General features: G+C 43.3%; 1 protein-coding gene across 5 annotated transcripts in view; it reads right to left on the bottom strand.

The window, feature by feature from the left end:
* ADGRA3 (adhesion G protein-coupled receptor A3) overlaps positions 1-14,850 on the bottom strand; it is a 134,994-nt gene that overhangs the window by 14,617 nt on the left and 105,527 nt on the right. For all 5 annotated transcript variants that reach the window (XM_075930639.2, XM_089777837.1, XM_014581111.3 and 2 more), the window contains 4 exons: positions 8,927-9,088; positions 8,452-8,655; positions 5,848-6,061; positions 2,096-2,304 (listed from right to left, as the gene is read on the bottom strand). In XM_075930639.2, the coding sequence (XP_075786754.2) occupies positions 2,096-2,304; positions 5,848-6,061; positions 8,452-8,655; positions 8,927-9,088 (789 nt within the window). The remainder of the gene's footprint in view (positions 1-2,095; positions 2,305-5,847; positions 6,062-8,451; positions 8,656-8,926; positions 9,089-14,850) is intronic.

Below are 14,850 nucleotides of genomic sequence, written 5' to 3' on the forward strand. Positions count from 1 at the left end.
CCAGTGTTGGTGTGCTATTGTTACTGAATAAGGGTGTGCCTAGTACCAACGCTATTGCTAGATCTTGGTGGGTAGTCAAAGGCCTTGGTGGAGTGAATGTTGGTACCACCGGTGCAGAAGATTGAGGTTGCTGCATTAAAGAATCTGCCCATGCCCTAGATGTGGGTTGGTACTGGGGAGACTTTGGTACATTGGGGCAGTACCGACTTGCCCTGTACTGGTGGTTCCGGGCAGCCCTTGTCGACGCTGCACTGAAGTAGTTTGGGAACCGTTTTTGTCAGTACCAACAGCACAGTGGCTATCCTCTTTGGTTTGGGTGCTAAGACTGCAGGGAACGTGTCTTTGGCGGATGTTGCCCCTCGGGGTTTGTCCATACCAGACTTTCCTGGTATCTGTGCATCCCCAGCAGCTTGCCCCTTATATGATGGAGACTTACGTTGGGGAGATGATCCCTTCAGTGCCCTCTCTGTGAAGAGTGTTTTCTTTTGGCTGTTTTCTTGGGTAGAGCTTCCCTTGATGCGAAGGGTCCTTGATCCAAAGTCATCATGGGTGAGGTCCAGGCAAGAGAGGTTTGGGGCGCCAGTTCCAAGGCTGGTCTCTATCTTCTCCATGGTGGCAGCTCTTCGGCGAGTGACCCTGGCCCAGGCACCGGATACATGGGCATGCCCGTCTGATATGGGGATAGACATTCTTCATGTCAGGCACTGTTTAAATCCTGGTGAGCCTGGCATGCCTACCCTTTCCTAACAACTATAAATTATGAACAGTAGAAAACAAAGATTTTTTTTAATTAAAACTAACTATTCACTCAGGAGGGGAAAAACCATGAACAAGGATCTGACTAACAACAACTAACTCTACAAGTATCTAAGGTAGAACACAGAGTGCTGCCATGTTCCAACCAAACCGGAAGTGGTTAAGAATAAGCTGATGGATGACTGACAGCACACATGTCAGCACGTTCGCTATGTGTGGGAGGTGCCGTGTCGGCACCCTGGGCGGGGGGATAGGGGGAGAAGGTTACTGCTGGTAAAAAGGTTCGATTCCAAATGCAGAAGTGCCAAGACACCTATAGTGGGGCGGCCACAGGGACACTTCAAAAAAAGAACATACTGTTCCACTTCACCTTTCCCCCATAAGGTAATAGCCTACGAGATGTACATTTAGGAAAAATTGCTAAGTTAGCAAGAGGGGGCCTTCTGGGAACAAACAATTACAAAAAGATAGCCTATTAAGAGGAACCTCCCTTAATTCACTGTTTCATTCCTGCCACTGTATTTTAGAATCAGTGTTACCATTCTCCAGGGCTCAATACATAAAAGACATCCAAATCAAATTATTTGTAGAGCTGTCTTTAACAAAATACTATTTTAGGACTTGTTTAGTAATTAAACACCATAAACTTTGTTCTTATATTCATTTAAGGAAATAGAATCAGGAAATATAATCATGAATACTAGATGAACAAGCATGGTGTAGAAACTGACAAAAATCTTATCTTCATAGACACTAAAATTAAACTGACAAGTGTAATTGTTGTCTATTATTTTCTCTGTTGCCTACTTCATTTGAGGCTGCTTTTGTTAGAACCTGAATCTAAAGTTCACAAAAATAGATTGGCAATTATTAGGTCATTAAAATGGACTTATATATCATAGTACCATACTGAAAGGTTTCATAAAGAAAGCCTATTGTATCTGATATATTTTATGGTAAATCAGTATTGTTAGTCAACCATTTTCAAGCAGACTTTATGCCAATGTCTAAATCAATGTTCCCTCTAATCTTTTCCATCCATGTGCAGAATAAATTTTATGTGCACTGAGACGTGTGAATGTGCACGTAGCTCTGGGTGCTCTGTGAATCAGCTGGGCAGCATCTGAATCGCTCCTGAATGGCCACACAAGTGCACAACTTACAGGGAACACTGATCTAAAACCAATACAAACAAGAATTGTTCCGAAGTTGGTTTGTGAGGGCATTCCTCAATCCCACAGTATTTTATTACACTAAATGCAAAACAATTACTTTTCTATATTTTTCCTGAAAATTTTGGATTCCTGATTAGACTAAAAAACTTTAATAAATATCATACCATCAAGACTGCATAGTTACTCAGGGAATAGCACTGAATGGTGGTAATGTTTTCATCAGAAGAGATAATGTGACATCCATCAGACTTCCATCCTCCCTGTCCATTGAGTAGATCAAAGTCCCACTGTGCTGCAACAGCATCTGCTCCATGTGCAATACGTCGCAATGTCACATTAATAGCAATGTGGTGACTGGCGAGGCTTAAACCATCTGTTTAAAAAAAAATTAAAAGTATGGAATTGATTTTATACAAAAATGTATAAATATTTAATTTTAAACACATTGCAAACAGAGATTAGACCTCCCTGAGACTTGATCATTCCCAAATGAGGAATTCTGCCAGACCAGGGAAAGAACGGTTACTTCAAGGAAGCATTGGTTCTCGACCCTCCTGAGCCTGTCATGCGAGAGGCCGTTAGCCCTCCCTCTCATCCCAGATCTAATTACGCAGGATTTTGGCAGGCCCCGCCATCCGGACCCGCGCCCCTCCTCTCCTTGGAGACCAGGAAGTACCAGGAATAGAAGCCCCACCCGAATAACCCGGGAGGGACTGGCGCAACGGCTGAAAGACTGCCTCCCAGAGAAGGAGTTCGTGAGAAGGGTCCCTGAAGAGGGATGAGGTAGTGGGATAAGGAAAGGTGGCTGAATGGAAGGGAATAACAGATCCCCTCCCCACCGTTCCCAGAACCCAGCGGTCCGACGTAATGAATTGCCAGGCCCTGTGAAAAGGAAATAGATGGTCCCAGAAGGGAAAAGGTGAGAGTGGTAGGCTGCCCACGAGCGCGCCCTCAGAACTCTTGGCGGGGCCCCGAGGACTTGCCAGGAGGTCTCTGGCTTTGATCCTGGGGTGGCTGGGGATGGCACCTGCTGTTTCTTCCGTTACCGTTCCCACTGTGTCGACGGGAGAAGTCAGGACTTGTATCTTGCTGGGAAGGCCAAGGACCATTCCTGCCCAAGATGGAGCACCTTTGGTAGCTGGGCTGTTCATGCCCAGGGACCTTAGCATTGCCTGTGTGTCCTTGAGACCATGTAGGCACTGGTCTGTCTGTTAGCAGAACAGAGGGGGCCCCCCTCAAAAGGAAGGTCCTGGATGGTACTCTGAAGCTCTGGGAGCATCCCAGACCCCTGTAGCCAAGAGGTGTGGTGTAGGACCAGGCCTGTGGCCATGGTGCGAGTGGCCTTGCTGACTGCACTGAGGGCTGCCTGAAGCGCCACCTGGAGATTGCCCTGCCTTCGTCCAAGAGGGTGCTAAATTCGGGTTGAGAGTCTCTGGGGAGCAGATCGGTGAACTTGTCCATAGAGGTCCAGGTGTTAAGGGCATAGCAAGACAGCGGGACCTGCTGGTTCGCTACACAAAATTGGGAGGCCTCTGGATACGTAGGCCTTTCTGCCCAACAGGTCCGTCCTTTTGGTGTCCCTGTTCTTAGGGGTGGCACTCTGCTGGCCCTGCCATTCCCTTTGATTCACCACCTGAACAACCAGGGAGCCAGAAGGTGGGTGGGAAAACAGGTATTCGTTGCCCTCCTAGGGTACAAAATACCATTGCTTGTCCTTTTTGTCCATTAGGGGTATGGAAGCCAGGGTTTGCCAAAGGGCCTTTGACATCTTGGCCACTTTCTTGTTAATAGGGATCACCACTCTGGTAGGGGCGTGTCGACCATAGGACTGGAGTCCTCAGACACCCTCTCAGTTTGGACCCCAAAGCTTTGGGCCAGGCAGTGAAGGAGGTTCTGGTGCACCCTCGAGTCCATAGAGGGTATGTAGGGGAGGGTATCACTCAGGGCCTCATCTGGGGAGGACAATGAAGACCCCTTTTGGCCCTTCTCTGTGGGAGCTACAGTTTGCGACGGGGCTTGAGAGGTCATAGACAAAGGCGCTGCCGGTGGCTGTCTGTGTGTGACCTCACTCTCTGATGGTCACAGGGATACCTGGCCCGGTGGAAGCAACTGCCCCAATATGGGTGACCGAGCCAGTAGAGTTTACGATGGAGGAGCCCTTGACCCAAGGAAGACCTACTCCGGTTTAGAGGGGCCCGCACCTTGGTGGTAGGCCCAGGAGGTCCAAAAAGGGCACTGGTTAGGTGCCTGTGGAGGCCAGAACTGGTGCATCACCGGTATTGGAACTGGTTACACCTATTGCTGCTTCAGGTAATGAGCGGAGGTGCTACGGTGCCATGACTGGTGGTGGGAATAAGACTGGTGTCAAAATCGGTACCTGGATCTCCTCAACAATCAAGTGGACTCTGCCTCTGAGTCAGTTGAGTACTACGAGGCTGACTAGGGTGGAGTTGTCGCGGGCAACTCTGGTGGTCCTACTGCTGGGGCATGTCGGGCCACTGATTCCAGCTTGTCCTGGTGTTGAGGAAGAGAAGGAGGAGGCATGGCTGAGTCACCGTCCTGACCCCCTGTTGAGGGCTGGTGCTGAGGTCAGAGTGGAGGACAACTCAATCAAGTCCCTGGCCACCTCGAATGCCTCCGGAGTGTAGGGCTCCAGGAATTCCCCCAACGGGCTAGGGTCCCGATGCAGGGAGAGACGTTTGCCAGACCGAGATGATCCGGGCTCAGCGCTGGATGGTGCCATATGCCCCACTGGAGAGCACACACACCTTGGGGGTGACCCGCCCCTGCTTGACCTCTTTTCAAGCACAGGGGATTGCGACCGGTGCCAAGGTCTACGCAATGTCAGGGAGTAGCATGAATGTCCAGACACCTCCTGCACTGAGGCCAGTGCCAGGTCTGATGTTGGTACCGGCCGTAAGGCTGCTTCCATCAGATGATCTTGAGGTGCCACCTCCTTTCCACTTAGTGCGCAGTTTGAATGCCCTGTAAATTTTACAGACCTCAGACAGGTGGACCTCGCCCAAGCACTTGAGACAGGCCGAGTGCGGGTCGCCACAGGGCATAGGCCTCTGGCACTTCTTACAAGATTTAAAGCCTTGAGGCCTGGGCATGCCCTGCCACACGTGCTGGGTGCGTGGAGAAAGAGCCGCGGTGGACCTCAACGCCAGATAACACTTAACAATTAACTGATAACTGGAACAATAACAAAGAAACGTAACACTGAGTAACTACTAAGGAGCTTTCTGAGCAAGAGCAAAGGCACGTTCCAACGGCAGTCACGGGCAGTAAGAAGGAATTAACAGGGTGTAGGGCCAGCAGGGGTATATATTGGCTGGTATACAGGCGCCACTCCATAGGACTCCCCTGCTGGTCCAACGGGTACTGTTAGGGAAAAACTTCCAGTGACGTGTGCACTCTGTGCGCGCACACACCTACATGGAATGGACATGAGCAATGACTTGAAACAGATGATGATTTCTGGCCCCTCTGCCACTGGCCCCCAGCCCAGCTCTGCTTCTGGTCCAGCTGCTGGTCCTGCTGGCCCCACCAGCGGGTCTCCTGGTCCTGCCTTGGCAGACCCCGGCCCCACCAGAGCTCTCTGGCACTCTGGCCACTAGCCTCCTGCAGTAAGCCCAGCTGGGCTTCTGGCCTCTGCAGGGCTCCTGCCTCTAGCCCTCCTTCGGGAAGCTCTGGTTCAGAAACATCCATGGTCCTGCCAGACTTCAGATGTTGCCAGACCAGAGAGAGTCCTGGTTTTGAGAGGTTCAATCTGTACTAATTCTGGGTAATAGCCGATACTTAGAGATATGCTAATTGAAACATTAGCACATCTTTTGAATAGAATTTTAAGATAAGGCTTCTAAAGCTTTGATTTTGTCCCCCCAAAGATCAATAAAATGTAATAAAAACAAACCTATCTTGGTGAGAATAACTGGTGTTACTACTGTACGTCGTTTCCCGTTATCTGCCAGATTTGTTGAATTTCCTGTTGCTGGGAAAAGTTTTCCATTGCGAAATGCAATAAGTTGAAGTTTGAAGATGGATTCATTTGCTGGCCTGATTTCTCTTTTCTGCTTTTGTGTAAAAAGGGAGGGTGGAAGCTGAATAGAAGCCTCAACAATCGTGTTCTATAAACAAACAGATTTTTAAGTATTAATGTGTGAACAAACAGGGATTTGTTGGCCTTATTTAGCTACTCCTCTAATTCATCAGTGTTGGGCTTCCTTCCTGAAAACATATCTGTAGGAAACAAAATTTATACAAAGCTCAGGACTGTAAATTGTAATTTTTCTGACAGAAAAGTGCTTCTAATGATCCACCCAAATTTTATTGAACTAAAAACCTTAACATTCTTTAATCTGAAATTATTTGTTAATCAATTTTTAAGATGGTGGCACATTTTGGACAGGATTGTCTCACTGATAGCAAGCAAAGCTCAAATTGTTAATAACCAGTTTGTACAGTCATAGGCAGCAACTTCCTTTCTATCCAGAGATTGCTCTACCCCTTCCCCCCCCCCCAATCCCAGACTCCACCTCTGCTCCAGCCCATCCCCTCTCTGTACTGCCCCCTCCAAAAGTGCACCCCATTCACTCTCATCTTCCTCCCTTATAGTGTCTTCGGTATGCTGTTGAATAGCAGATCTGTGGCTGGTGGGAGGCGCTGGAAGGGGGAAGAATTGATAAGTGGATCCACAGGTGGAAAAAATGCACGGTGTGTGTGGGCGGGAGTGAAAAGGGGGGTGTAAAGCACAGCAGGAAGCAGGACTAGAGCAGGAAGACTGAGTTGTTTGGCAAGTGTAAAAGAGGGGAAGCTGGGGCAAAAAGCAGATAGGTGTAAGTGATAGTGGGTGAAGAGAAGGGTGCAACAGAAGGATCTTGAGAGTGGGAGAAGATGGTGGGGTAACAGGTAAAGGAAAGTTAGGAGTGGGGCATGTGGAAAGAGTTTGGGGCAGGGGCAGAAAGTAGGGTTTAACTGGTAAGAGGTGAGGGGCAGTTTGGGTAGGGAAAGAGGAAGGGCAGAAGTGGGCTGGGAGATTAGAACTGAGGGAAGAAAGCTCAGGTTGGTATAGCAGAAAATATTAGCACAAGAGCCAGACATGATACCCTTGCACCTTGCTCCATGTTGCCTCCCAGGACTGCTCATATTCATTGAGAGCCACCCCATAATTTTTCCCCTCATAATTCCAGCACTGGGCATTATCTGAAATTCTCTACACAAGTTATTTGTATAGTATATATCTGTAGTGAAGCTCCAATGTGTTAAGCAAAAATGGCAAATTTATAAGCTGCATTGGACTTTAATCACAAATGTATTTTCTATGGAGTCAGAGTTAAGTATTTCACTCTGTATATAAACAAGTGAATCTGTCAAATTTGTTTTCTAGTTTTTACTCCTTCAATATTTATCTAGTTATGTACATATCCTCAATCATCAAGATTTGAGACACACTTATTTAGATGTATGTAAAATATTCCCAGTTAACTCAATGTATAGCATGTATATAGGATACCAAATTAAATTAATTGAACATTAAAAAGAGGTTACCAGGTAATTCAATTTTCATGCTGCTGAATTACTTTGTGAATCCAATATCTTGTCTACACTACATGGTTTTGTTGACAAGTTAAAGTAACAAAGTAGCAGTGTGGACAATGTCAGTAGTTATGTCGACATAACTGGGCTCCCTCAGTATCCCGCAATTTCCACCCATGACAGGTCTGCTTACTGTTTTGAACCTGACTGCTTCACCGGCATGTGCTTTTCTCCTTTCAATGCTTTAGGAAGCTGTGACATTGCTCAGTGTGGAGAGCTCACAAAGCTGCTGGGGATTGGGCTCCCAATATTGAGGTGGCTGTATGAGAATTCAGGGGGAATCACAGAACCATTAATGTGGAATCTACAGGCTGCTGTGTTGGAGGGGAGGTCGGAAGAGACTCTTGTGCAGTGCAGAGTCAGGGATTGCTGCTGCTGGGAGGGGAATGTCCCTCTCCCCTAGGTTTGGATGCTCAGACTACTGTCTGAACTTTAAGATATAGCATGCCAACACACTCTTCCCCAACACACACATTTGTTTCTCCCCCAATATGCTGCCCTTATCACAAAACTCTCCCCGATCTCCATATACCTCAACTGAAAAGTGGCTAACAATCTAGTAGGAAGTCTGTGAAATGATGAGATTGAGAAATCTGCATCATGTGATGTTGCACATGCTCCAGAACACATTACAAACCCTTCCAAAAGCACCCTGTGGCCACACTGCACTGTTCCCGGTGTCAATACAAGAGCATCCTAATGTGAATGCGTTCTGTTAACACAGAACGTAGTGTGGACACACAAGAGTGGTATAACTTTTGTCAACAGAACTCTGTTGAGTAGATATAGCTTAAGAGTATATATTTTTTAAATGTTGACACTTCACCATTAAGAATATTTTAACAATGGAAACAATTTAAGTTTGTATCCCAATCAATCACTAAGTAAATCATATAAATCAATACAGAAACAATAAGCCAACCTTTAGTGCCAAACTTGACAGTGTATTTGAAACATTGCACTTAAAGCTTAGTTGTTTATCTAAGTTTCCATCTGGATCTCTTCTTCCGTAGTCAGAAAGTCCTATACGGTCAGATGTAGCCACTTTCTGAAATACAGTGCATGTCATCCCAGTGAAGCCAGCTGCCTTTATTACGTATGCCTCCAGAGCAATATTTGGAGAGTACTATGTCAAGAAAAATCACATAGACATTAAATAATTTTGTTTTTGTGTCCAGAATCCTTTGAATATTATATCATATTAATTTTATACAAAGGCCAAAAAAGCATTCCATATCATGGTTAGAGTAATTAGGTTAGAATATTTTTTCCCCCTTTTAGGAATCCCAAATAATTTAGACAATGTCAAAACCTATTTAAAACAAATAATCTATGAAAATTCACTTTTCAAAATAAATAGAAATGTTTACTTTAAATGTATGGAACTTTATACTTACTGTTGAGTAAACTTGTGCCCCGTTTGCTAGTCGATACATAGCTATTCTCTGTAAACATTGTACAATTCTAGTGCAAGCTTTGGCTTCTCTCTGTGACATCCACAAAACACGTTCATCTGCTAGCATAATGTTACTTGCAATGTCCACCATCACATCACCAAGCTAGTATGGGAAAGAAATAAGAAAACACCAATTTAGTCATTCATCTTTTGGCACATCAATAAGAAGCATAAGAACCTTCTCAAGCCAGAGTTATTGGAAACCCAATACTACTGTCAGCATCATTAGAAAAAAATAAATACAAAAACAGTTGGTCCCACATCAACCATTATTTATGAAATATGAGTTACGGGTAGTGATCAACAGCTTGATATCAGGTTGGCAGTCGGTTTTTAGTAGAGTGCCCCAAGGATCTGTTCTAGGACCAGTTTTGTTCAACATCTTTATTAATGACCTGGAGGAGGGGACGGATTGCACCTTCAGCAAGTTCACAGATGATACTAAGCTAGGGGGAGAGGTAGATATGCTGGAGGACAGGGATACGGTCCAGAGTGACCTGGGCAGGTTAGAGGATTGGGCCAAAAGAAATCTGATGAGGTTCAACAAGGACAAATGTAGAGTCCTGCACTTGGGATGGAAGAATCCCAAGCATTGTTATAGGCTGGGGACTGAATGGCTAAGTAGCAGATCTGCAGAAAAGGACCTGGGGATTACAGTGGATGAGAAGTTGGCTATGAGTCAACAGTGTGCCCTTGTAGCCAGGGCTAACGGCATATTAGGGTGCATTAGGAGGAGCACTGCCAGCAGATCCAGAGAAGTGATTATTCCCCTTTATTTGGCTTTGGTGAGGCCACATCTGGAGTATTGTGTCTAGTTTGGGTCCCCCACTATAGAAAGGATATGGACACATTGGAGAGGGTCCAGCGGAGGGCAACCAAAATGATTAGGGGGCTGAAGCGCATGACCTATGAGGAGAGACTGAGGGATTTGGGTCTGTTTAGTCTGCAGAAGAGAAGAGTGGGGGCAGAGGAGAATTTGACTTCCTGAAGGGAGGTTCCAAAAATGACAGGGAAAGGCTCTTCACAGTAGTGACGGATGGCAGAACAAGGAGCAATGGTCTCAAGTTACAGTGGAAGAGGTCTAGGTTGTAGATTAGGAAAAACTATTTCACTAGGAGGGTGGTGAAACACTGGAATAGGTTACCTAGGGAGGTGGTGGAATCTCCATCCCTAGAGGTTTTTAAGTCTCCGCTTGACAAAGCCCTGGCTGAGCTGATTAGTTGGGATTAGTCCTGCCTTGGGCAGGACTTGACCTCCTGAGGTTTCTTCCAGCTCTATGATTCTATGAAGAGTTAGATATTTATTTCACTGTAGTATTACTGTTAAGGAGGTATATTTTGTTTTCCCCTTCTGTCAGATAAATGTAATACTTAATTCCAAACGCAAAACAGTATGCGACATTTAATAAGGACACCATCAACTTTAACTTTATTCAGTTAATTAAAAGTAGTTTTTGGAAGTACTCCTGATCCCAAGACAGTGTCAATACTGGTAGATTGCCACAATAACCCTTCCCTCTTCCAGAGCTCTGGAAATGTACACAGTTCTGTGAAGTTAAGGAAATCTGTAAGATTTTACAGGGTCAGTGCCTTACTCAGAGGAAACAATGACACTGCCTGTACACAAAAGGTTGTAAGATAAACAAAACAAAAAGTGATCTCTTTCAGTCACTGCAATCTGGAATCACTTTTACAACAGCAGGTAGGAAGACAGCAGTGTGACTTTTTAAAACACTTTCAAACAATAACGTCCATATCCAGTAGGGATGTTAAGAGTTTAACTGACTGACCATTTGATCGATAGGATGATGCATATGGGTTAATGGTGTCCGTTAAACTCAGCTGGCTCCCAAGGAGGTGGCTTCACTTCAGCATGACAATGAAGCCTCCTCCCTAAGAACCAGGCAGGCAGGCGCTGGTGACCCCTCTCCCACAGAAGCTTTACTGCCATTCTGCAGTATAAATCTAAGCTAAGCTTTATATTATGTAACTGTGAAGCCTCTACAAATTTTAGAGCCTACAAGATCCCATTAAACACTTTTTAACATATGTAATATCTAGAAGTGAAGATCTGCCATATCTTTTCCATTGTAGTGCTAAGAACAGATGCTGCAAAGTTCTGACCACCCTGAAGTGCCAGTGAAATCAATGGAGAGAGGTTGGCACTCAATATTAGCAAGATCAGGAACTTATTTAAAAAATATTTTTGAAATTCAAATTAAGCCAAATGGATAAAATGCTTATTAATTTTATCGTAAAAGACTCTACTCCTTTTGTCATTCTTATTAAACTCATTATTTATTGTAAAACTCAACAAGACATTTCTAAAACTACAGGAATCAAACTTCATCTCTGCATAAAACATACATTTTTAAAACATGTTTCTAAACTTTGATGACAAAGTTCCTTCCTCCCCCAGTTTTCTAATGTGGAACATTCTAAAACAGCCCTCCCCAATGTTTTTCCCCCTAGCGGACACATGACAGAGAGCTTTTAATATTACAATTCCTGTAATATACATCTTTCAGATTATTCTGACTGCACATTGAAGAGCCAATTGAAAACATTTTTATATTTTCTAGCTCTAAACTGAATTAAATCCAGGTAAGCAACGTGTAGTAACATTTTTTAAATTTAAAACTTTATTTTTATTTAGACTAAAGGAAGATTATTAAATGAATTGGCTATTCATGCTAAAGAGTCACCTGCATCCTTCCAACATACCAAGAAATTAAGCAGACTAAAAAGGTTACACTAAATATGGTTAAAAAAAATATCAAAACGAGCAATATATCGTCTAACAGAGAAACTGAGGAACTTCAGAAAGTATAGAAATCACTATGAAGTTAATGTTGACAGTTTTATTGCTTTTATTGCCTATAAGAATGACACAAGATTGACAATAAATCATTGCTAAGAAAACAATACTTCTATAACAGTACCTGCGTCAAAATCCATATTTTAGGTTAGGTACCAAAGCCAGCCATTTAATTAATTTCTATTTTAAATATTTCACAAATACATAGAAAAATTACATTTAGGACAAATTAACTGAGATAAATATTTTAAAAGGAAGTGCAATGTGAAAATCCTCCAAAGAGTTTTATTGTGAATTATTAGACTGTATTATTTGTGTGGTGTGTACATGACAAACTGTTGCACTATGATCTCCAGCATGCAATGAATAATAAGAACATAAGAACAGCCATACTGGGTCAGACCAACATCCATAGCCCAGTATCCTGTCTACCAACAGTGGCCAATACCAGATGCCCTAGAGGGAGGGAACACAACAGGTAACCCTTATGTGATGCCTCTCCTGTCACCCATTTTATAGACACACAGAGGCTAGGGACACAATTCCTATCCATTCTGGCTGGTAGCAATTGATGGACCTATCCTCCATGAATCTGTCTAGCTCTTATTAACCCTGTTGAAGTCCTCGCCTTCACCATATCCTCTGGCAAGGAGTTCCACATGTTGACTGTGCTCTGAGTGAAGAAAGCTTCCTTGTGTGTCTTTTATACCTTCTGCCTATTAATTTCATGTGGTGACCCCTATTTCTTACATCGTGGGAACAAGTAAATATTTTTTCCTTATTCACTTTTTCCACATCAGTCATGATTTTGTGGACCTCTTTCATTTCCCCTTTTAAACTCCTCTTTTCTAAACTGAAAAGTCTTTTTAATCTCTCGTCCTATGGGATCCATTCCAAATCCCTAATAATTTTTTGCCCTTTTCTGAACCTTCTCCATATGCCAATAGATCTTTTCTGAGATAAGGTGACCACATCTGTACACAGCATTTAAGATGTGGGCGTACCATAGTTTTGTATGGAGGCAATAAGACATTCTCTGTCTTATTCTGAATCCCTTTTTTTAAATCAATATCCCTTTTCCTAACATTCTATTTTCTTTTTGACTGCCACTGCACACTGAATGGAAGTTTTCAGAGAACTATCCACAATGACTCCAAGATCTCTCTCTTGTGTAGCTGTAGCTAAATTAGTTCCCATCATTTTGTACATATAGTTGGGATTATTTTTTCCAATGTGGATTACTTTACATTTGACAACATTAAATTTCATTTCCTATTCTGTTGCCCAATCACTTAGTTTGGTGAGATCTTTTTGAAGCTCTTCACAGTCTAATTTGGTCTTAATTATCTTGAGCAGTTTGGTATAATCTGCAAATTTCCTCACCTCACTGTTTACCCCTTTCTCTAGATTATTTATAAATAAATTGAATAGGATGAGTCCCAGGACAGACCATTGCGGGACCCCACTAGTTACCTCTCTCCACTCAGAAAACTTATCCTTTATTCCTACCCTTTGTTTCCTGCCTTTTAACCAGTTATCAAAACATGAAATAGCCTTCCCTCTTATCCCATGACAACTTACTTTACCTCAGAGCTTTTGGTGAGGGACTTTGTCAAAGAATTTCTGTAAATCCAAGTATACTTTATCCATTGGATCCCCCTTGTCCACAAGTTTGTTGGCCTCCTCAAAGAACTCTAGTTGATTAGTAAAGCACGAGTTCCCTTTACAGAAACCATGTTGACTTTCCCTCAACGAATTACGTTCATTCAGGTGTCTGACAATTTCATTCTGTACTATAGTTTCAACTAATTTGCCCGGTACTGACGTTAGACTTACTGGTCTGTAATTGCCAGGATCGCCTCTAGAACCTTTTATAAATATTGGTGTCACATTAGCAATCTTCCAGTCATTAGGTATGGAAGTGGATTTAAAGGATAGGTTACAAACGACAGTTAATAGTTCTGCAATTTCCCATTTAAATTCTTTCAAAACCCTTGGGTGAATGCCATCTGGTCCTGGTGACATGTTACTGTAAAATGTATCAATTTCTTCCAAAATCTCCTCTAATGACACCTTAATCTGGAACAATTCCTCAGATTTGTCATCTAAAAAGAGTGGCCCAGGTTTGGGAATCTCCCCAATATGCTCAGCCTCGAAGACTGAAGCAAAGAATTCATTTAACTTCTCCACAATGACTATCATCTTTGAGTGCTTCTTTACTATCTTGATCATTCAGGGGCCTCCATGGCTCTTTAGCCAGCTTCCGGCTCCAAGATGTACTTAAACATTTTACCATTACTTTTTGAGTTTTTGGCTAGCTGTTCTTCAAACTCCTTTATGGCTTTTCTTATTATATTTTTACATTTAATTTGACAAAGTTTATGCTCCTTTCTATTTTCCTCATAGGGTTTGACTTCCACATTTTAAAATATACCTTTTTATTGGACACTGCTTCTTCTACTTGGATGTTAAGCCAAAGTGGCACTTTTTTGGTTCTCCTACTGTGGTTTTTTTGGGGTATATATTTAAGTTGGGCCTCTATTATGGGGTCATTGAAAAACTTCCATGCAGTTTGCAGAGATTTTACTTTTGTCACTGTACCTTTTAATTTCTGTTTAACTAACCTCCTCATTTTTGTGTACTTCCCCTTTTGGAAATTAAATGCCACAGTATTGGGCTGCTGAGGTGTTTTTCCCACCACATGGATGTTAAATTTTATTACATTATGATCACTATTTCCAAGCGGCCCAGTTATATTTACCTCTTGGACCAAATCCTGTGCGCCACTTAGGACTAAATCAAGAATAGCCTCTCCCTTTGTGGGTTCCAGAACCAGCTGCTCCAAGAAGCAGTCATTTAAGGTATCAAGAAATTCTGCATCCCATCCTGGGGTGACATACACCCAGTTAATTTGGGGATAGTTGAAACCCCCCACTGTTATGGAGGTTTTTTTATTCTGATAGCCTCTCTAATCTCCCTTAGCATTTCATAGTCACTGTAACAGTCCTGATCAGGTGGCCGATAGTATATCCCTACTGCTATACTCTT

The sequence above is a fragment of the Pelodiscus sinensis genome, chromosome 4 (assembly GCF_052426305.1).
Source record: "Pelodiscus sinensis isolate ZL-2025 chromosome 4, ASM5242630v1, whole genome shotgun sequence".
In the NCBI taxonomy this organism is placed as follows: Eukaryota; Metazoa; Chordata; order Testudines; family Trionychidae; genus Pelodiscus; species Pelodiscus sinensis.